The 22,436-nt window shown below is 39.6% G+C and overlaps 1 protein-coding gene across 2 annotated transcripts; it reads left to right on the forward strand.

Annotated features, from left to right (window-relative positions):
• Positions 1-7,364: 7,364 nt before the first annotated feature.
• Fbxo5 (F-box protein 5) lies at positions 7,365-16,334 on the forward strand. Of its 2 annotated transcripts, XM_020187022.2 has the most exons (5): positions 7,366-8,075; positions 11,902-12,619; positions 13,661-13,751; positions 14,741-14,917; positions 15,531-16,334. In XM_020187022.2, exons 1-5 carry the CDS (start codon positions 7,979-7,981, stop codon positions 15,780-15,782), a joined length of 1,335 nt encoding a protein of 444 aa, XP_020042611.2. In that variant the 5' UTR covers positions 7,366-7,978; the 3' UTR covers positions 15,783-16,334. The 2 variants fall into 2 exon arrangements, with proteins under 2 accessions (XP_073928151.1, XP_020042611.2); XM_074072050.1 differs by lacking the exon at positions 14,741-14,917 and having other exon boundaries at positions 7,365-8,075.
• Positions 16,335-22,436: the final 6,102 nt, after the last annotated feature.

Below are 22,436 nucleotides of genomic sequence, written 5' to 3' on the forward strand. Positions count from 1 at the left end.
AAAACAGTAAGCCTTAGTGCACTTCTGTATTATGGTTCTCTAAAGAAGCAGAACTAATAGAATATGTAAGGATTGGCTTGTGTTACTAAGGCTTACAAGTCCAAAATTTGCAGTGTACACTGCTGGAGACCCAGGGATGCTGATGGTGTAGTTCCAGTCCTAAGACAGTCTGCTGAAGAATTCTCTTGCTTAGATGAGGCTGGTCTTTTTGTGCTACTCAGACCTTCAATTAATTGGATGAAGACCACTGATAATATGAAGGGCATATGCTTTATTCAAAAGTCACTGATGCAAATGTCAGTTTCATCCCAGACTTCTCAGAAATACAAGAATGTGTTAGCAAATATATGAGTACCCTGTGGCCAGCCAAGCAAGTTGACAAAATCAGTGTTCAAGAGTACTCCTGGCAGCTGTGCCATAGAAGAGAAATGAAGTCTTACCCTGCTTGCAGTATTCCTTCACCACCCTGAACTGTCAAAGTTTAATGCTCTCGCTGGCAAAGGAAAAATGTATAGGTTGCTAGGGTTTGAAGGTGTCTCCTCCAAAGTTCAGGCGTTACAAATGTGATGGTATTAACAGCAATCTTACAAGTAGGTCATGAGAGTTCTCACTTGTGAATGAGGACAGTGCCCTCATAAAAGGTTTCATGCAGCATTCAGCTAGCTTGCCCTTCTACCATACAAGAACACAGTGAGAAGGCCCTCACCAGACAACAAAAGGCAACATCTTGATCTTGGAATTCTTAGTCTCCAGAACTGAAATAAGTAAATTCCTGTTATTTATAAACTATCTAGACTCAGATATTCTGGTATAGCAACACAAATGGACCAAGGTACATGTCCTGCTATAATATCGTAAAGTCAAGTAGTGGAAGGTTTGTTGCTGAGAGGCAATCAATTTAACAGACACAAACATCCAGACACCAAAACTCAAAGTTTCTGTAAAATATTTTAATACTCAGTGTTTGAAATAAATTACAAATGTTACAACACTACCCCCTTAAATAGTTCAGCCTACATTTTTAAAAAATGGCATTTTTTAAAGCATATATTATCACACTTAGCAAAATTACAGTAAATCCCAATTATCTTCAAATACCCAACAATTCAAATTTTTCCAATTCGCCTGTGTTTAGAGCTGGTTTCACACTAAGATCCAATTAAAGATTATGGGCTGAATTTGGTGGTTTTAATCAAATTTCTCTTAATCTAGAACCCTGCCAGCCCTTTTGGCCCACACTTTTTTTTTTTTCATGGTATTGCACTGAATTTTCATTTGAGAAACTCCAGCAAGATAAGTTTTTCAGTTCAGTTTTCCTGCAAACTGCAGACCAGAGCTTAAGATGGCCAGTTTGGAATGTCACTCCCTTTCTTGAGACTTAGCACTGTTGTCACTGAAATTATATTTAAATAGGCCATTTCAAGGTTCTGTTTTTACACAGATGCATTAGATTCTCTTAAAAGAAGACAGGTGAGAAGTGGATTCGCTGTATGAACTGCGGAGAATTTATACTTGCAAATGAGCTTAAAGCTAAATCAGTATAATCTTTATAAATATTTTTCTGCCAAAAGAGTCAAAAGAAATTATTTTTTCCATGGGAATCTTGGCTATGCATAACTCTTCTGAGCAAACTGACTCCAGAGAATTAGGGCCTGAGAGGGAAGGAAAGTCAGCAGAGAAAAGAAGGTGCGTTTGATAAAGAAAAGTGGAACACTTGTACTAGGTAAAGAACTGAGAAAAGCTGGGAATGGCTCAGGATTGAAAAAAAAAAAAAAGATGTAAACTAAGAACTTAACTAGAAGGGCTCCACCTCGTAGACAATAGATAAAAGTTACAAGATTAATGACTTCACCATTAAAGTTAAATGACTGAGAATGTAGGAGACAGCTAACTCCCCAAATTGCCACACTTTTGCCATGTTTGTTAGAATCAACAGTAGTATACACTTTTAAGTAGCAAATTACATACCAGATGCTGTGGCTCACACCTGTAATCCTAGCTGCTTAAGAGGCAAACATCAGGAGGATGGTGATTCAATGCCAGGTCAGGCAAATAGTTCCTGAGACCCCATCTCGAGAAAATCCATCATAAAAAAAGAAAAAAAAAAAAGCTGGTGGAGTGGTTCAACTGATGGAGCACTTGCCTACAAAGTGTAAGGCCCTGAGTTCAAACACCAATACCACCAAAAAACAAGTTACATGAATTCAAAACTATTATCACGTTTTTCCTTTTAAGTCAAAATTCCTTTAAAGGCCAAATTTCCTTTAAAGCCCAGCTTGTGGTAATTTGCAGAGTACTTCATATTGGTAATTATTATCCCACCCTATTGCTTTAAAAAACATAAAGATAGGCAAGGATTTTAAATCTGGTCAGTGATAGTTTTATAAATCAGAGAATTATATTTGAATTTACGTTAGAAGAGAATCCTCCGTAATCTCATGAAAAGTTTTCTACCTTCAAAAGGTCAGTTGGTGAGTGCAGCTTTCAGTGACCTACACAACTTGAGTACACTTCAACTAATCGTTCAACTAACTCCAGTGTTTCTCACTGCTTTGCCACTTTCTCTTAGGTCTTTTTGGTTCCCAGGTTTCTGTTTTGAACCAAAGCTACACATCCACAATTTCCCCTTACCTCTTCTAATAGGTAGCGATTACAGAAGTTGATTGAGATTGTGAAGCATCTTGAATGTTGACTTTCATTCTGTAAACAAGGGAGAGCTATTAAAACTTGCACTCTCCCTTACCCCTTACCCCTACCCAAGAAAGGGAAATGTGAGAGCTGTACTAATTAGGTGAAAAGGAATCCTTCATCAGTACATCATGACTGATCAGCAAAAACAAAATTTTTTTAATTGTCTAAAATTTATTTGCTTTTAGTGAGACATTTAAAATACATATCTGGGACTAGCAATACAGCTCAGTGACACAGTGTGTGCTTATTAGCATTTGTGAGGCCCTGAGTTCAACCCCTGGTACCATAAAAAAAAAAAAAAAAAACTTTAAAATAAAGTACCTATCAGGTTTATTATGAACCCATGCAGAGTAGTAGGCAAATTTTTGTTAGTGAACTGACATCACATCCTCACTCACTAACCTACTAATCTAAATTAGTCATTCCTGGATAATCAAATGTAATTTTGGAAGCCAAAAAGTATGAATGGAGCACCACAGCTGTGACAGTGAAAGCCTGCTACCACCCTCAGTGTAACATTTTAACTCCTTGGAATGGACTTCTGTGGATGTTGCACCAATAGCTCATCTATACAAGTAATCATAAATCATCATTGTCACTCCTACCTGCTTCTGTTACCCTCAGCCTAGAAGATACATGCTACACTTACCTCTGCAAACAGACTTTAGGTTGCAAGGTCCAACCAATGGGGCACTGTATCTTCCAGGCAGAAGTAACTACTCCTTTACTCATATCCTATAGTACTTTACTACTTTTCCCTCTAACTCATATACACGAAACTTAATCCCCAATGCAACAAGGTTGGGAAGTGGAACTCTTGGTAGGTGTGTAGGTCACGAGAAGGGCTAGATAAAGAGGGTTTGGCCCTTCTGGCTCTTCCCTCTTCTACCCTATGAGGACACAGCATTCCAGGCACCATCTTAGAATCAAGACACCATCATGGAATAAAGACAGCAGCTTGAAAGCATAAAACAGCCTTCGCCAGATACCAGAGCCTTGCTCTTATACTTCCTAGGTTCTAGAACTGTGAGAAATAAACTTCTGCTCCTTATAAATTACCTAGTTTGTGATTATTACAGAAGCATAAAACACACGAAGGTATATTAATTATAAGACAACATTAATCACAAAGTAGTAAATTTACTGGTTTATTTGTCCCAAGATTGTGTCTAGAAATCTGGTGTATTGTTCAGAAAGACCTAAAAATTGAACTTAATTTTAACAGGGCCTACAGAACCAGTGAATCAAAGCTCATTAACTAGAATAGCAATTTTGAAGGTGTATAAACTATTACTATGTTTAAAATGAAACTTGTTATATTCCTCTATAACTTGTTTCTCATTGTGTTATCTCAATTTAATGGTGCAAACATTTTCCCTCTGAAATTTAAAATGTCACCTTAGAGTCCTTTTCCTCATATTCAATTTATCCTACTTTCCTGCTTTCCTAGTAAATGCTCAAATCCTCTCCAATTCCATTACCACTGCTGTTGTGCAGTTACTTTCTCCTGGCCTACTTTAGTAGTGGCCTGACTTCTTCCTGCATCCCCTCTATCTGCTCTATCATTCTGGCTATACATAGATAACTGCCAGATTAATCTCCTTTAATAAAGCAAGACTCTTATCTTGTCACTTTGTTAAACACTGTAGCAGATTCCCACTGCCTCTCACATAACATTTCAACTCTTAACTGCATATGCAATACACCCATAATCTGAATCAGGCATCATTCTGTACTACCCTGTTAGGGAAGGGCTTTTACATCCATGGCATTCTTATGCCATGTCAAATTAATTTTTTCCTGATAAAGGCTTGCATTTAAGCTTTCCCTCATTTCATTGCATATGCTATGGACAGCCACCCTCCTCCAGTTCTCCCAAAAAACATTCCCTATAGCAGTGGTTCTCATCCAGAGGCAGCTTTCCCCCACCCCACCCTAGAAACTTGGCAATATTTCACACCATTACCAAAACTGGGAGGGTGGATTAGATAGTAAGGGTGTGCTGCTAAACAACCTGCCATACACAGATTAGCCCCCCAACAAAGAATTATCTGGCCCAAAATGTTAATAGTGCTGACGTTGGTTGAGAAACTCTGTCCAATGGATTATTCCCTTATCATGGCATATAAAATCAACTTCTTTGTCCTAAAAAATTCCCACTGTAACTTTAAATGTTCTTGAGTCATCCAATAATCCATTATTGCCTTATTTCACATACCTCACCCCCCATTTTATTCAAAAATTGTTTACTGAGCATCTGTTACAAGAACACAGATAGTAAGCACAAGGGCAGGTGCTGTGTCCCAAGTATTTCCATGTGCCTCACAATGCTTTGTATGTGGTAAGTCTGCAAAAAGAATGTGATGAAAGAATGAGGGCAGTTTCTCTGCATTTCATTTTTCACCTAAAAAACCCATGAACTGGGTGATGCTGATTTTCAAGAAAAGATAGGCAGGTATACAATTTGTTGGCCGAGTGGCCCTCTCTAAGTTACTCACTAAAGATGAAATTAACAAGTGCCCATGAACCTGTTAAATCAATTAAAAATAGTATTGTAGGCTGTGAGTGTGGCTCAAGTGGCAGAGCACTTGCCTAGCAAGCCAAGACCCTGAGTTCAAACTCCAGTGCAACCCCACCAAAAGAACACGCCATCATAATTAAAGCTCAACCAAAGCATGAAGTCAAAGATTAAGTATCCTAATAAACCAAAAATTACTCAGCGTGCAACAGAACATGCTTGACTCTGTACATATCGCCATATATTGTTATTGTAATTTTGACTTTTCCAAAAACAAATCAGCCTTTTTTTTCTGGAAGAAAAAAAAAAAAAACTGCTGTAGGACACTTTTAAGCTGTGGTGAAGATCCAATCATTATATTCCAGGTGCTCCACTAATTTAAATGAGAAGTCTTGCCCCCCTCAAATTTCCCATCACTGTCTATATCTGAAAATAAAGAGAGGTGATAAAGATGATCTCTATGTCAAATGGTAATAATGTGACAATGTACTATTAACAGCCAGGACCCCAGCAAATATTCCCCAGCTGTAAGTACACAGAAGACATTTAATCACAGACTTCCAGTCTTGGTGAAAGAGGTCTGGCCCTTTTAGCTATGGTAGTTTCTGCCATATGAGGACAGTGTTCTCAGGAGTCTTCCAGGTCTGCAGGATTCGAATTCCATGCACTCTGTGTAATTCTGGTAAGCACAGTGAGAATTAACTTGCATTTCAAAGCATGATCATCATAACATGAACATAATGCTAAGATTATTTTAAGAATTAAAAGCTCCAATTAACACTATCTGTATAGCACAAAAAAAGAACCTGTTATAGTTTTTAATACTCAGCAAATCACTTTTTTTCTAAAATCCCTACAGCAGCTACCCAGCACAATCAGAAGAAACTCTATAAACCTCACATTGAAACCTACAAGGTCCTACAGGATCAGGCTTCTCCTTGCCTCTCTGACCTCACCTCTTATTCTGTTCCTTGCTCAATGAGTTCATTCAGTTTATACAGCTCTGCATTGCCAGCTTAAGATGGTTCAAAGACTCAGAAATTCTCCTGACCATCCTTAATCCATCTGTACTCCCATTCTGTACCCTATTACGTTGTTATATATCTTTTTTCCTTAATTGTCAATTTCTTTCCCACTGCTATGTAAACTCCCAGAAGAGCAGGAGTTTTTGTCTTTTCAGCCCTGTATTTCCAAGACTTAGTACCAGGGCAAGTGAGGCACATGCCTCAAGTGCAAAACTTAACAGCCTGACAAAATCTCTGAAATCAAGATTGATACTACTGTAATGCAACATTTAAAAAAATGAAAATTGGTGCAAATATTCACGGCGAACTGACTATAAAAATTTTAGATCAAGACGGATCCGCCCAGCACTGTCTGACTCATCCTGATCTTGGCCCCGCCCCCAGGACTGTCACCAAATACACTGAACCTTAACTGAAGGTCAAACGCCCGCTCTGCCTGAGGCTGCCGAAAACAGGAGGGAGAGCTGCTCAGGGCGGGAATTTGGTTTTTTTGGAGCTTCGCAATGCGGTGGCCAAACGCTGAGTCCAGGGAACGCATTATCCCTTGGGAGCATATGCAATTTGTGAAAGGTCCAGCATCATTAAAAATACGGTCCAATTTGTCATCCCAGACTTAACAATACATCCAATTCTCACCATTACTAGAAAAACATTCATCTCGCGTGGGCCCTCCAAGAAAGTGAGGGTTTTACGCATGCTTTTGTTTTTGAGGATAACTGCGCTGAGTCCATGCAGAGGGGAATAAAACCCCAGGAGAACGTAAATGCAAATTTTGCAAACTTAATGCTCACAGAAATCCAGTGGCTGAAAATACAAACCTACACTCTTACAGGAAAGAAGTGACCCCGCCCCACCCTCAGCCCCGCGGGAAGGCCGGGACCTGGCTGCAATCTCCCGCCTCAGCGCGGGCGGCCACCTCTCGCGCGCTCCGCGCAGTGCGGCGAGCGCACCTCCGCTACCTGCGCCTACGCGCCCGCCGCGCCCCGCCCGGCCGGCCTCGGAGGGAGCCGCGGGGGACGGCAGTGCGCAAGCGCCAACCCGCCAAGTCTACAGCCACCGCCCGCCAACGGCGCCTGCGCAGAGGCAGCTGCCAGAGGGAGGGGCGAATTTAGGAGGGAGAGAGGAGCGCGCCTAAATCCTAGAGAGGCGGGCTACGTAGGGCTGGGGGGAGGGCTCCTCTTCCGGAAAGTCTGGATTCCCGATCCACCAGAGTTGATGCTCACTGAACTCCCACTTGTGAGAAGATCGAAGAAAACCCAGTGCCATTTGTGCCCATCAGATCTTCAGTCAGAAGCCGGAACAGTATTCAGGATGGAATCAGGACTTGTGGAAGGCCAGTTCCTGAGACGGCGGAGGGGAGCGCGGAGGATACACGCATGCGTGGTAGGATCTCTCCACGTGCGGCTGGGCCGCGGGCTCCCCGCCCTCGTTGGCCCTGCCCTCGGAGGCCCCGCCCCCGATCCTCAGCATCTTTCCGGCCGCCGGGAGCCGGCGAGATGGGAGGGGGTTGAGCTTCGCTGCTCGGTCCCGCCTCCAATTGGGCGTGGACAAGGGCGTCCCCTCCCACCGCCCTCCTATTGGTGCGCGCCTGCGATCGGTGCGCCCCATTGGCCCACTTTAATTTGGGCACCAAATTCAAAGATTTTAAAAGTACCAGCTGGCGCCTTTTAAGTGCTACCGCTCTAAGAAGCGGGCGGCTCGTACCGCCGCTCCTGTTCCTGAGGTTTGCTCCACGTCCACTGGCATGAGCCGGCGCCACTGCAGCTGCGTCGCACGGCCACCCTCCTGCTCCTGCAGCTCCAGCTCCGTGACAGCCGCCGGGCGCCCTCGCCCCTCGGACGGTGAGTTGAGGGGGCCGGTGCGGGGCAGCGCGCGCTTCGGGAGGGACGCGCCGTGGGGTGCATCTTGCAAAGTGACCCGACCTTCTCCCGAGCCTGGGCGCTTGACCTCCGCAGAGCCTTCCCGGGGAGGGAGGCGGCGGTGGCTCTTGGGTCCGAGGGAGAGAAGGCTGGGGTTGGGGAGGGGAGGCCAGATGTGAGGGGTCGGCATCATGGTGGCATGATGGCATGGCGGGCCGTGGGGTCCCACCGCCCACACTGGACCTGGGCTGCAGCTCCGGGGGTCTGCAGGCCGTGCGGGCGAGGGCGCGGGTTTTCCCTTGGGGCAGAGCCACCGATCCCCACCCGTCTGGAGTAGGCGCCAAATGCCCCTCCCCTCCCCCACCCGGCTCCCCGCGCTGACAGGGCTGCGGGTCTGGTGGGCCCCACGCCTCCCCCGACCCCGGGCGACCCTCTTCGCCATCGGCCCCGCACCCCGACTTTCCTTCTCCCGGTCCCGATCCAGATCCTGCTGGCGGGCGCGGGAGAGTGAGCGCGGTTCTCCCCGCCCCGCCGCGTGCACCGCGCCCTGGGGACGGCCCACCGACCCCAGGATGTCCAGGTCGCCTCCCTGCTCCCGCCAAATGAGGACCCCTCCCCGCCCAGACACAGTCAATCGGGGCGTCCAAGAAAAACGCTACTTTCCCCATTTTTCTCTTGGCTCGGTAACTCAGTCCCAAGGCTTGGAGTCTCAGCGGAGGGTTCTGCGGACGGGGGAAACAATTTTTAATACAAAACCGTGAACTTGTGCGTATTACTTACCTTATTTTACTAGAATTGAAAGATTATTACATCCCTGAAGTCCTGAAGAACCAGGTAGTCCTCTGGCTTGGATCGAGTGGAAGCACTCAGATGCTTATTTGTGTCTTCATTGTTGCTATCTCTAAGTGAAATCCAAATGCATTTATTTTACCTAGAAAGTGACCCAAAGTAAGGGCGAAAATGAGCAGTAAAGTACCGTTTGGTAATGCCTCTTTCATGAGTGAAGAGATCAAGTCCAGAGACCAAAACAGTACTTAACTTTAACAGGTTGGGTTTATATATAGAAGATTCAGGAATCATAAGTCTCCCTTTGAAACTGAAGTTTGATGGTTTCATGTAGGATTAAAAAAAATAATAAACCAACGATGATTAAAAAGAAACCTCCTTGTCTTTACTACTTTCCTCCCTAGAAAGTATTTGCCTCCAAATTCCATTATCTCCCGCCTTCCCCACCCCCACCTTTACAGGCTTCAGGAAATGAAAATTCAAAATTATTGCGCCCACAATATTTTTTAAAGTACGTTTCTCTTAAAATTTCTCTTGAGAATTATGCCTAGGACTCTCTTAAATTCTTAAGTAAAGGAATGACTATGCCTAACCTTGGCCACATGGTGCTTATCTTTAGGTGCTGGTGACTGAAACTTAATTGTTTAATTAACATAATGGAAGGATTGTAAAGATTTTTAAGCACTGTAACCTTAACTATAGTATTTAATGTGGAGTTTTGGGTTCATATTTGAAAGTTAACTGGAAGTTCAAACTGTACAGCTTACTGTACCACTTTTTTCTTGATTGAACTGTGAGTTGGTAATGAGAGTTTTTAAAAATAGAATATCTGAGGTTCTTAAGTATCTCCATTTTAGAGAAAACAAAAAATACGAATACAAGGACTAATAAGTGGTTCCAAGCTAACAAAGCTGAGCACAAGACTGAGCTGGGGTTTTCATGTGAACTTGAATCTGATTCCTAAATGTACACTTTTGTGTGGAGTGTACGGAGTGCATCCTACTATTGTTGAACAAATGTTCATGATTTGCAGTGTGGGCAAGTGAGGGGGTTTGGCTTTTTGTGAATAATGTGATAAAGATAGGTTCAATGGATTAGGCCTTGTGTTAGGGACTGCCATGCATGTATTTAGTCTAGTTTTATTTTCCGTCCCCCATCCCGTGGATGAGAAATAGAAGAGTTACCTTAGTCTTCCCCAACTCAGTAAATGGTACTTCATGTTAGGTGGTAGAGACTTTAACCCCAAGGTATTATTTATTCCACTTTGGTTAATTATCCCCATCTGGTACATTAGTAGACTAACTTTGACTTTACCCTCCAAAATATCAGGAGCATCCTGTAGTGTCAGAAAGTAAGGAATGCTCAAAAACAATGATGCAAGTATCACTTACAAGTATGTCAAATGTACACTAGGGTCAACTGAAATACACGCAATAATGAAATCTAGAACAATTTGAGCAACAAATTATATTATTGGATTTTAACCCTAAACCCCATAGTCTGTACTGATATAAATGATTGACTAAATGAGAGAGGATAGACAGATCTTCCCTGCAGAAAAATTCCAAATGATGTATGAATTTAATCCCTCTCAAAGAGGGACACAGCTGCCATTGGTTTGAAAGGTAAGCTGTGCAGAGTGACTTCCAAGAATACAGTGTGTGAAAGGAACAAAACAGGTAATTTTACAGTGGAGAACCTGACCAACACTTCTCAGCCAGATGATCAAGGTAAACATTGCCCATGATAAATTATATTAACAGCATCTACTCTTGATAGATATGACAAAAAGATATGATGACTTTACCTCTGTGTTCTTTTTTCTAAAAACCCTCTGACCCAGACAAACCATTAGAAAAACATGAGACAGATCTGGGTTAAGGAGCATTCTAGTAAAAAAAAGTCAAAACTTGTGCTGGTGGAGTGGCTCAAGCAGTAGAGCGCCTGCCTAGCAAATGCAAGGCCCTGAGTTTAAATCCCAGTACCACCAAAAAAAAAAAAACTTGATGTAACCAAAGTAGCATATGGAGATAATGACAACCTAAATATGTGGGGTCTTGAAATAGGGGGAAAAAATGATAATAGGTACAAACTAAGAAACCAAGTCAAAAATGGATTTTAATGGTGCATAAGTATTCCTTAATTGTGATATATCCACCAGAGTAAAGGAAGAGTTTAGGACTAGTGTTGGATGTATAGGAACTGTGCTATTTATGTGAAAATATAGAGACTATCAGTGGACGGTCCTACATTCCATCCCAGTCCCATAACACACAAAAGCAGAAAGAAGAAATATGCCTCCATAACAGTGATTTTGTTTCTTATAAGTTCCTTAGGTGCTAATTTAATGGGTAAGAGGACACATTCCAATGTTATTAGCTAAAATCCTAGGAAGCACTTTTTATATTGTATGTCCTCTATGTCAGGCACTGTATCATTTGCTTGGGATTCTGTAGTAACATTCACGACTGGCCTTTAAAGAGTATACAGTGTGATCTTAGAAATTTAAAATTGATAGTGCTATGAAGCAGGATTTGAAGTCTCCAAAAGATGAGGCTATACATTAATAATGAGTTAGGAGCTAACTAGTCAAAGACCGTAAAAAAAAAAAAAAGTTCTAGTCAAAGAAAAGGAGTAATGCGCAAAGCTGTAGAATGGGAAAGGTCTCATCATTCTATCATTTTTATTTGTAAGCAGCTCTGTGTTTCCAAAGCACCTCATTCTCAGGTGGAAGTGGAAAGAGGGTTGCTTTATACTCAAGAAGAGTGGTCTGGCTGTCTTGACTACTTGATTAAAAGACAGTAGAAAGAGACTGTAATCAGATACTAAACAGTCAAGTGTTAAAATATAGAGATACAGGAGCAATCTGTTTCCAGAGTACTTTTTCAATAATAATATGCTTAATGCTTAAGATTTAAGTAATCTCACATAGGACTGTCATAACTCAATAATTTCACAGCTTCATAAGCGTGTGTTGGCATTTCGCAATTAAAAATTAAACGTGGTTTTTTTTCTTTTGTAGGTTATAAAGAAGAAAGTTCCACTCTCTCTGTCAAAATGAAGTGTGATTTTAGTTATAATCATGTTCATACTGAACTTAAACTGGTAAAATCTGATGATGGTGGAAGTCAAGGTTCTTACACTTCTTCGTGTATGGAAGGTCCTTGTAAAGACTGTGTTAAAGACTATGAAAGGTTATCATACATTGGGTCACCAATTGTGAGCCCCAGGATTGTAGAACTTGAGACCAAAAGGAAGCCCTTGCACAACAAAGAAAACCGGCTTGTACAGCTAACTCTTAATAGTTCAAATGCAGTGGAAGAAGTAGAGACCAGTAGACTTTATGAAGATAGTGGCTATTCCTCATTTACCCAACAAAGTGGCGTCAATGAACATGAAGAGGGTAGCCTTACCCTGGAAGAAAGTTTTAGAAACAGTCCACAGTCCTGCCTGCTACAGACACGAAGCCCAGACCATTATCCCAACAAAAACTTGCTACCAGTTCTTCATTTCGAAAAAGTGGTTTGTTCAACATTAAAAAAGAATGCCAAGCGAAATCCTAAAATTGATCGAGAAATGCTAAAGGAAATTATATCCAGAGGAAATTTTAAGCTACAGAATATAATTGGCAGAAAAATGGGCTTAGAGTGTGTGGATATTCTCAGTGAACTCTTTCGAAGGGGACTCAGGCATCTCTTAGTAAATATTTTGGCACAGCTCAGTGATATGGACTTAATCAAGTAAGTGTTGCTTTGATCTTATAGAAGTGGGCATCTAATCTAACCACCTTGAATTTCATAGTCATAATATTAGAAAACTACTTCCATCATCTCTCTTTTAATTCTGAAATTTGTAATTTACACCTGGGGATTAACTGAAACGAGTTCCAGTTTGCAAGGTTTAATAGACACTGTAACTTTCATCACAATGAAATAAGAAATAATTTTTTCTTTAAACATTTTTGATGTAGGGCTCTCCTGGTTTTGACTGAAAATATGGAGACCCACAAATAGGGATCTAGTTGTGACTGTATTAAAAACATACTAACTTGTTTTTTAATTCCTCTTTCCACCAAGGAAATTCAGTTAGGATGGGGTAGCTTTGAGAATTAAGATAATACAGACATTTGGATTAAACTGGATTCAAATCTCATGGGTTCATTTTTTAGAGTACCCTGAATGTATCACTACACTAGCACTAGTGTTTATGAAACAGCTAAAGTGAAACAGATATAAATAAATATTGGTTTTAGTTGTTGGCTAAAACCAAGAACTTTAAGTAGCTTCTTAAAGGATAATTAACATTGCAGATTGTACTTTTTCTACAATAGGTAGAACATAATAGGTTTTTGAAAACTTGATTTCTGCTGGAAGCAGTGTGTCCTAACATACTTTGAAATTTTCTCTACCTTTTTTCAAACAACTGATGTGGTCATGTACAATGCCAGCTACTTATTTGGTGTTTGCAGATACTGCTTTGTTTTTTTTTTTAAGATAAAGTAAAATACAAAGAATATAAAGAACTGGTTTTTAATCTGCATACCCTAGAGTTTCTTCCTAGGGAGCTCTTAAAAAATTTAAAACTTTGGCTCCCATCTTATATCAGTTAAATCCAAATAAATTGGCATAGTTATTCTTATCCCAAGCCATTTTAATGTATAGTCAGGTTAAAAAAGCATGGCTGATATAAATTTCACTTTTTCACTGTTGATGTTTCTCTACTATATTCATTTAGCATCTTTGATGTTTTAATTTTTTCCTTTATGATCATTTACTTTCTAGTTTTTCTAAAGTAAGCACAACTTGGAAGAAGATTCTAGAAGATGATAAGGGGGCATTCCAGTTGTACAATAAAGCAATGGACAGATTTCTTGTAAGTCTTTGTAATTTATGTTTTCCCATTAAAATAATACTGCTGTTACTTTTACCTTCAAAATAAGGAGAAATAGGAAAGAAAAACCAGGCAATATTAAAAAAAACTTTAAGTTTGCAAAAAGATTCCAGTCTTTCACTGGAATTCATTAAGAATCCAAACTCAACAATGAGAAAGGAATCCTGCCTCAGTTACTTATTTCTGGGGTTCTCCCTAGAAATGGAAAATCTAAAGTAGTAAGAGGAATTCCTTGGTTCTCAGATGAGAGTTGACCAGTTAGCTGATCTTGGCTACCATTTTTATGTGCATTTTATAACCTTTGTAACACTTGGAAAAGCCATTGTATTTGCACTTAGTTGTTAAGAAATAAAAGCTATAAACAGAGTATTTTTTGTGACTTATCAGAAAAATAGTATAATGTGTAATCTTATAATGTGTTGACTTTTGTAAAATACTTGGTAACTATAGATCTTTTTGAGAATCCATGAATATATGACTAAGCCTAGAACTGGGTAGATTTAAACAACTATTGCTTAAATTCTCCATATTTAGCTTCTTTATTGGTAAACTGTTAATGGAAATTCCACTGTTTTTAAGTCTGTTCATATTAAGGAGATAACATGTGGCTACTGCCATCTACTGGTAATAAGAAGAATGACCATTTCTGTTTTTGTTAGTTATGAATCATATCTTACAGACTATGTAAAGTGATTTCTCAGTTTTTGATTCATATTTTCTGCCAGTGAGTTAAGCTTTAAACATCTGTGCGTGCAGTTACATTTGGCTGTGTTTAACATCTACAGGTAAATTAGATGTACCTAACCAGGGCTCCTGTGCCTTCCCCAATACACCCAAAAAGCACCACTGTCATGCACAACTCCATTATATTCCTTTGTAACGATATTTATGAGCATAACAAAAGTACCTGGCTGTTGAGTAAATACAGGAAAGAAAATATTTTAACTTTTGTTAAAACCTTTTTAAATTAGGAAAACAAGATTAAGTTTTCACTACATGCTTCAACCAGAGAATACGTTATGTTCAGAACTGCACTGGCTTCTGTTCAAAAATCAGCCCAGGCTCCTTCCGAAAATGCTCAAGCCAAGTTATCCAGTCAAAGTGACCGGAAAGGTTCTACTCACAGTCGACACAATGAATTCTCTGAGGTAACTTTTTGTTTAATGAATAAATTAGAATCATGGGTATTTATTGCTAAAGGGGTTTATGGTAAGAAATGAAAAAGGTTAAAATATAACTCAGATAAATAACTATTGTATTCCCTACCAAAGTAGGACAACTGAGGAAGAAGGGCTAAGGAGAAAAAAATCTACCTTTCAGAAATTGAAGACTTCTTATTTTTATCTTCAAATAATTGGGTAATACATAAGCGCTCTACTTGGAAATAGATAATTTTGCAAATTTCCTTGAGCAAATCATAATCTTAGAGCTACATAAAAAATAAATGCCATGTGGTGGTGTGTACCTGTAGTCCCAGCACTCAGACTGGACTGGAAGCTGGAGTGGGAGAGAGTCTGGATGGCATAGCATGACTGTGTCTCAAAAAAACAAGAACCCTAAAATGTGGTAGTTGCTTTCTGTTTTGTTTTTTGTAAGACAGAACTAAAGGTGAAAGAGTAGCTAACTGCGGCCTTTCACCAATTGAACTAAACTAAAGGGCAGAGATGGTATAGTGCATGACAGTGGTGCTTTTGAGGAGCCCTTGGTTTTCTAACTAAATTATATTCAGCTCTTACTAAAATTTATGCATTTTTTTTCTAGGTTGCCAAGACATTGAAAAAGAATGAAAGCCTCAAAGCCTGTGTTCGCTGTAACTCACCTGCAAAATATGATTGCTACTTACAACGTGCAACTTGCAAACGGGAAAGTTGTGGGTTTGACTATTGCACAAGGTGTCTCTGTGATTATCACACCGCCAAAGACTGCTCGAATGGCAAGGTCCTAAAAGACAGCTGTAAAATGGGCCCCCTGCCTGGTTCTAAAAAAAGCAAAAAGAACCTACGAAGATTGTGATCTCATACAATTGTGAATGATCATGAAGGTTAGATTGAACGTGTTAGGTGTTAATATTAAAAGAATAAATAAAAAATAATTGTGAATGGGGGGGGGTTCCCCCACCAATATATAGAGGATACACAGCCTCTTAAAATATTTTACAACTTAATATGAAGAAAATTAGATTGGAAAAATTAAGTATTTTAAGAAAGGGAAAACAAAGTAGTTATCTGATACTGTGATTTAGAGGTCGATACAAAACTTGATTACATTTTATGGTAAAAGAAGACCATGTAATTTTATATAGACAGTCTTAAATATTTTAAGTCTGGTTTAGTGTCTTAATATTTGAGGCATTTTATTTGCTTTATCAAATCAATACCAATTGAAATATCAACTTGTGGAGTCTGTTACTCTAAATATTTTGTCACCTTTCTTGAACCTTCTTTTTGTTAGTGTTTGTTGTATTTCCCAAAAGTATCCTTCATAAAATCTTGCTGTATTCTTTATTTCCAAAACCTGTTTTAATACTTTTATATATGTAAATATTTCTGTATTTTTATGTGCTTAATAAACGTGTACATATAAGATAAATTTTGTTTATTATAAATAAAGTGTTATAAGCTTAATGATGTATGCCTTTTATTTTTACAAACATCTTAGTTCTAGGGACACCTGAATTAGGACGCTGCAGTAAAGCATTTGTTTGTGAAGGCACTGAGTGAATCGTGTCTATTCTCATGGACAGTTTAAGGGGAGGTTACAGATCCTCAGTCTGTCTTGCTTTCTAATCCAAACCACCATTTTATGTGTTTTTATTGAGAGTTGAAACGACATTCAGTGTTAATATTCAAAAATATGTAGTTCCTGTCATTTTGTTGTTTTGTGATGTCCAGTTCTTAATTCTCAGTGTACTTGGCTAGTGGAGTTTATTTCTTATACTCTCCTGGTTGTGTTTATTTTCCTCTTATGTGTAAGATTCCTTTAAGTATATTTGCAGTGCTGGTCTAGTGTCATGAATACCTTTAGACTTTGTTCTTCATGGGAGGTTTTTATTTCTACTTCAGCTGTAAAGGATAGGTTTGCTGGACGCAGTAATTTAGGTTGTTAGTTAATTTCTTTCAGGGCTTGAAATACATCGTTCCATGCCCTCTTTGCTTTTAGAGTTTCTGCTGAAAAATCTGTTAATTCTGATCAATTTGCTATTATATGTTCTCTCTTACAGCTTTCAGTATTTGTTCTGTATATTCAGTACTTTATAACACATGTAATACAGTGTTTTTCTTTTCTGATCTTATCTGATGTTCTGAAATCCTATACCTGTATAACCCTTTCTGAAGATTGGGAAAGAATTTTTGCTGTTATTTTGTGTTCTTTGAATTCATTCAGGTGTTTATGCATGTCCTCTTTAATTTTGTTGATCATTCTTAAATTGTTCTCTTGAGTTCATTGTTTGAAATTTCATCCACTTCTATTGTTCAAGTCCTTATTCTGAAATTGTTGACTTTTGGAAGAGACATGTTGCCATGCTTTTTCATATTATTTCTACATTGTGATTTGTACATCTTCTGAGTCCAAGTCTTTGGATATTTTAAATACCTGTAGTCTTTCAGTTGAAGCAGTTTCATTGTTTAGGTAGAACAGTGTTGTGGCCTGGTTGAGGTGCTATTTCTCACCACTGAACTGTGGGGGAGGGTGTGACAGTAGCCAAGCATTTGACCACTGGGCCAGATCTCCAGGACTGCTCAGATCAGGGTAAACTAGTGGGAGTTTCTGGAAGGGCTGGTTGTCTGCTTCTGGGAGTGCGGCTCCCCACTTTATGTGCTGGGAACTGCTGTTGGCTGCAGGAACCTTTACAGCCTGTGCACTAGGCAGGTTTCCAACTGCTCCTTGCTTCTCCCCAGTTTGTGCTCCTAGGACAGTAGGCATCCAAGTCCACCTGAATGCATCATGGTTGGGGATGAGGAGTAAAGCACTGAGTTCTGCACTGGCTCAGGAAGAACTGAGGGACCTAGTGTCTGCATGCTGATGTTGATGCTTACAGACCCTGTCCACAGTTCACTTTCCTGTGGGAGGCAGAGACTGAAAGTTTCTTACTCAAAGGGACTGGGCCCTGGGGCCCTCAGTTCGGACTATATGCAAACACACATCAGGAAGCAGTTCCCAGAGGTAGGCCTCAGTTTTCATGTTCTACCTGAAGTTTCATCTCTGTTGGGGATAAGGAAGACATTGTTAGTATCATGACATTTAAGGGTCTGAACACAGGGCTCTGACCCTCCTAACAATCAATACATAGTCAGGAGGCAGGCCATGTGGGCTGAATACTAAGGCAACTTCAGGCTCAGTGCTTGGTTTCTGCCCCAGCATCAGGGGGTAGAACTTGCTCCTGTCCAGGAAGAGTGGAGCCTCCAATCACCAAGGTACCCTCCACTGACATCAGAGATCCCCTGCTGTTTGAACTTCTCTTTGAGGCCACATAAGACCTTCTCCTCTCCTGGCCATCTCCCACCCAGACTCTGGCAGGCTGTCCCAAGACGCTCTGCACAATTAGTGTTCCTTGTTTTCAGGCCCCAGAATATCTCAGTCTCAAAAAAGTAGCCCTCTCTTAAGATGGTATCTTCCTTTCAACCTCTGAGATAAGAGGAATGACAAAATGTCTTCATGGAGGATAGCCTGTCATACCAGACCAGTGGTTCCTCACAAATCACTCACACTAGGTTTGAGGCTTGCAGGAGGTGTGGGATTATCTTGCAGCTAGAATTGCCAGTCTGTCACCAGGACATCTGTTTTACCTTGTGATGGTATCTTCAGTTTCCCCTCTTGTCCTGAATGGGCAAGCCCCTATGAATGGGCTTGGAACTGTTTGCTCTCTTGGTCTCTCTGTGCTTTTCTGCTGTCCTGCTACCTCTTGTGAGTCTTGATGCTCTTTCTCTCTTCAGACTATAATGTTAATCTGACTCTTCTCATTCATAGCGTCAAAATGGTGGACACTTCTAATCCACCATCTTGTCCAGAGGAGAGTTCACCATTTTATGTTTTTAAGCAGGGTAGGGAAGTTTTATTTATTTCACATTCTCATCAAAATTTGCTGTACTTAAGTCTTTGTAATTTTAAACATCCTAATGGATGTGTAGTATATGGTTGTGGTTTTAATTTATGCCTCTCTAATGACTAATGTTGAGCATCTTTTCATGTTATTTAGCTTCATAGTGTTTATTTGATGAAGTGTCTACTTAAATTAATTTCTTTCTTCTGTTGTTCTCTTTTTGATATTTGAGAGTTTCACCAGAAAGTCAGAATACATATCTACCTTGGTTCTTGCATCCAGTGAGAGAATTCAGGCAAGACAAGCAAGTATAGTGAAAGTGATAGAAAAGTTTCTTAGGACAGAAATACACTTTCAATAGATTGAGAGGGGTTGTCTCTAGGGTGAGAGTGAGAAGAATTATTTTTACCCTGGCACCACTTTTTATTGAGGTGGAAGTGGCTTAAAGCATTAAGTCTCTCTTTAGGACCAGCCCATGAGACTGAAGTCACAGTTAAGGTCAGGAGGCAAGGGTAGGCCTACAGATTTACAAAATACAAAATATAGGGTCCACCTGACCCCTAGGGTCTGATTTAAGGGCCTGGGTTTTGTTCTGTTAAGATTTATTGTTTCAGGAACTGGTGTTGACCCACCTTAGGGTGGATGACTCAAAACAGCTCATGACATCCCATGACCTTGGTGGGTTATTTTGACCCTAATAGGTGCTTTTGTGTTTTTCTCTGAGACCTTGAAGAATCCTCCATTTTAGGTTTCCTTTTCAAATCCCCATTGCTCATAGCAAACTGCTACCTAACAAGAGTATATATTCTGAACCAAGTGCTGTATAGGGTGTGTCTTGTCTTTCATTTTACCAGTGTCTTTGGGAGACAAGTTTGTTTAGTTTGTTTGTTTGTTTTTTGCATTATGGGGTTTGAACTCAGGGCCTACACCTTCAGCCACTCCAGCAGCCCTATTTTTTGTTTAAAGGGTTTTTTTAGGATAGGGTCTCAAACTATTTGCCTGGGCTGGTTTCGAACCGAGATCCTCCTGATCTCTGCCTCCTGAGTAGCTAGGATTACAGGTGTGAGCCACCAATGCCCAGCTGCTTTGCTAAATCTTAAAATCAAATGCAGCCTTTTATTTTTCTTTCAAATTTTTTTGTTGCTTTTTTTTCTTAGTTACTTTGCTCTTCTCTTACAGTCTCTACCTACAGTTTACCAATTTCTACAGAAATATGGATTTTGATTGGGATTGCAGTGAATGTATAGATCAATATGAAGAGTGCTGATATCTTTACAGCATTGAACCCATGCACTTAGTGGGTTTTCCAATGATTTACATTATACATTATTCGAGATTTAGCTGTTTTACCTTTTTCTGGTGGAACTGGGGTTTTGAACTCAGGGATTTGCACTTGCAAAGCAAGTGCTCTACTGCTTGAGGCATACCTCCAGTCCATTTTGCTCTGGTAATTTTGGAAAAGGTATCTTGTAAATTATTTTCCTGGGCTGACCTTGAACCACAATCCTGATCTCAGCCTCCCAAATAGCTAGGATTATAGGCCTGAACCATTGATGCCAAGCAAAACTGACTTTTTTTGGCAAGAGTGCTAGTACTACAGTTTGAACTCAGGCCTTGTGCTTGCTAGTCAGGCACTCTACTATTTGAGCCACACCCTCTGCTATCTTTTCATTATACATGTATTATACATCTTGTGTCAGATTTGTTCCTGTTTCATATTTTAAGCTATTCTAAATGACATTTTTATTTTGATTTTCAATGGTCGATTGCTAATATATTGGAATGCAATTATTTTTACAAATTTATCTTTTATTTTTCAACCTTGCTAAATGCTATTGAGTGAAACTTTTACTAGATTTTCTAAATAAATGATCTTGTCTAACACAAATAAATACAGTTTTAATTCTCTCATTCCACTATGCATGACCTTTATTATTTTTTTTTCTTGACACATTTTACTGGCTAAAACCTCCAAAAAAATGTTTAATAGAAACATTGAAGGAGATTGGTGTGGTGGCTCATGCCTACAACCCCAGCTACAAGGGAGTAAGAAGGAGTATTGTGGCCTGAGACCTACCCAGGGAAAAATGCAAGGACCTATCTGGAAACTAACTACAGCAAAAAAGGATGAGGGAGGAATATGGCTTAAGTGGTAGAGTTCTTACCATGCAATCACAAGAGGCTGAGTTCTAATCTCAGTACCACCAAAAAAATTAAGTTGGAGGAAATATTTTTGGCATATCCAACATATTGTGGAATAATAATTTGGATATAAATAGAATGATGCTAGCAATAGGGTTTTCATCTTTTTAAGGAAATTTCTTTTTGTTCATAGTCTGTTCAGAATTTTTATCAGGAATGGATGTTGGATTTTGTCATTTTTTCCTCCACATATTTACATAATACTACAATTATTTCGGGGCTAGTTACTATGAATTACCTTGATTTTCAGTTGTTAAAAAAATACTTGCATTCCTTGGGTTGACTGTACTTGGTCATGAGGTATTATGTCTTTTATGTATTTTGGGCTTGATATATATTTGTCAAGCATTGCATTTATATTCCTAAGGGATACTGGTCTATAGTTTTCTTACATGTGTTTCGGATATATTCTCCCCTCGTCAGTTTTCTGGCTGTGTGGAATTGCTATCATCTCTTCCTTTTCTGTTATCATCCATCAAGGAGCCATCTGAGGCTGGAGTTTCCTTTGTGGGAAGGTGTTAAAATGTGCTTTTTTCCAACAGATGTAAGACTACTCAGGTTATCCATGTCTTCTTGAATTTTGTAGTTTTTATCTTTCAAAGAATTTTCATCCAACCTATTTTACTGGTTTGAATAAAATGGTCACGTTGTTCCAATGTCATCTTTGAATCTGTAGCGATACATTCTCCTATTCCAGAGATTGGTAAATCGTGTTTCTCTCTCCTTTCATTAATCATTATAACTAGATATTTATCACTTAGATCAATCTCAACCCATGTTTGGTCTCATAGATTGTCATTTAGCTGTTTTCTTCTTCTTCTTTTTTTTTTTTTTTTTGGATTTCTAAGGTGAAAGTTGACTTCATTGACATGATGTCTTCTTTTGTAATATAGATATTTGGTGTTAAAAGTTTCCCTCTAAACTCTGATTTAGCAATACACCACAAATTCTGACATTTTGTGTTTCATTTTTTTGCATGTTTCATTCTATATAATCTCCCTTTTGATTTCTTCTTTGACCCATGTGCTTAGAAGTTTGGTAGTTTCCCAATATTTTGAAACTTTGTGCCAGACTAGGACATAGGTACTGTTTTTCTTAGCTGGCTTAGGGTTGTTGCTCTGTAGCTAAACACCTACCCAAATGTGCTCAACCCACCAGGCCCAATCCCCAGTACTACTCAGAAGAAATCTGACTGCAACAGCAACAAGAACCTAGCTAGGACACACTAGCTAAGAAGATATAGTAAATAAAAACAACTGCCACCATAAAAGCATCAGAGGTAAAAAGTAGCAAAGATAATAGTGCATGAACTAAGAAGATGTTAGTTAATAAGGGTAGGGGAAAATAGAGTAAATAATATTTGAGAATAATACTAGCAAAGAGAAAAATAGAAAGAGAAGGAAGAAAAGCAAATAGGAGGGGGA

Source organism: Castor canadensis, chromosome 1 (genome assembly GCF_047511655.1).
Source record: "Castor canadensis chromosome 1, mCasCan1.hap1v2, whole genome shotgun sequence".
NCBI lineage: Eukaryota > Metazoa > Chordata > Mammalia > Rodentia > Castoridae > Castor > Castor canadensis.

Bases quoted from the DNA above. Each gene is read 5' to 3' on its own strand.
- Fbxo5 (XM_020187022.2), top strand. From the start codon at position 7,979: ATGAGCCGGCGCCACTGCAGCTGCGTCGCACGGCCACCCTCCTGCTCC. The intron at 12,620-13,660 runs GTAAGTGTTGCT...TTTACTTTCTAG, and splicing joins AGTGATATGGACTTAATCAA to TTTTTCTAAAGTAAGCACAA. The intron at 14,918-15,530 runs GTAACTTTTTGT...TTTTTTTTCTAG, and splicing joins GACACAATGAATTCTCTGAG to GTTGCCAAGACATTGAAAAA.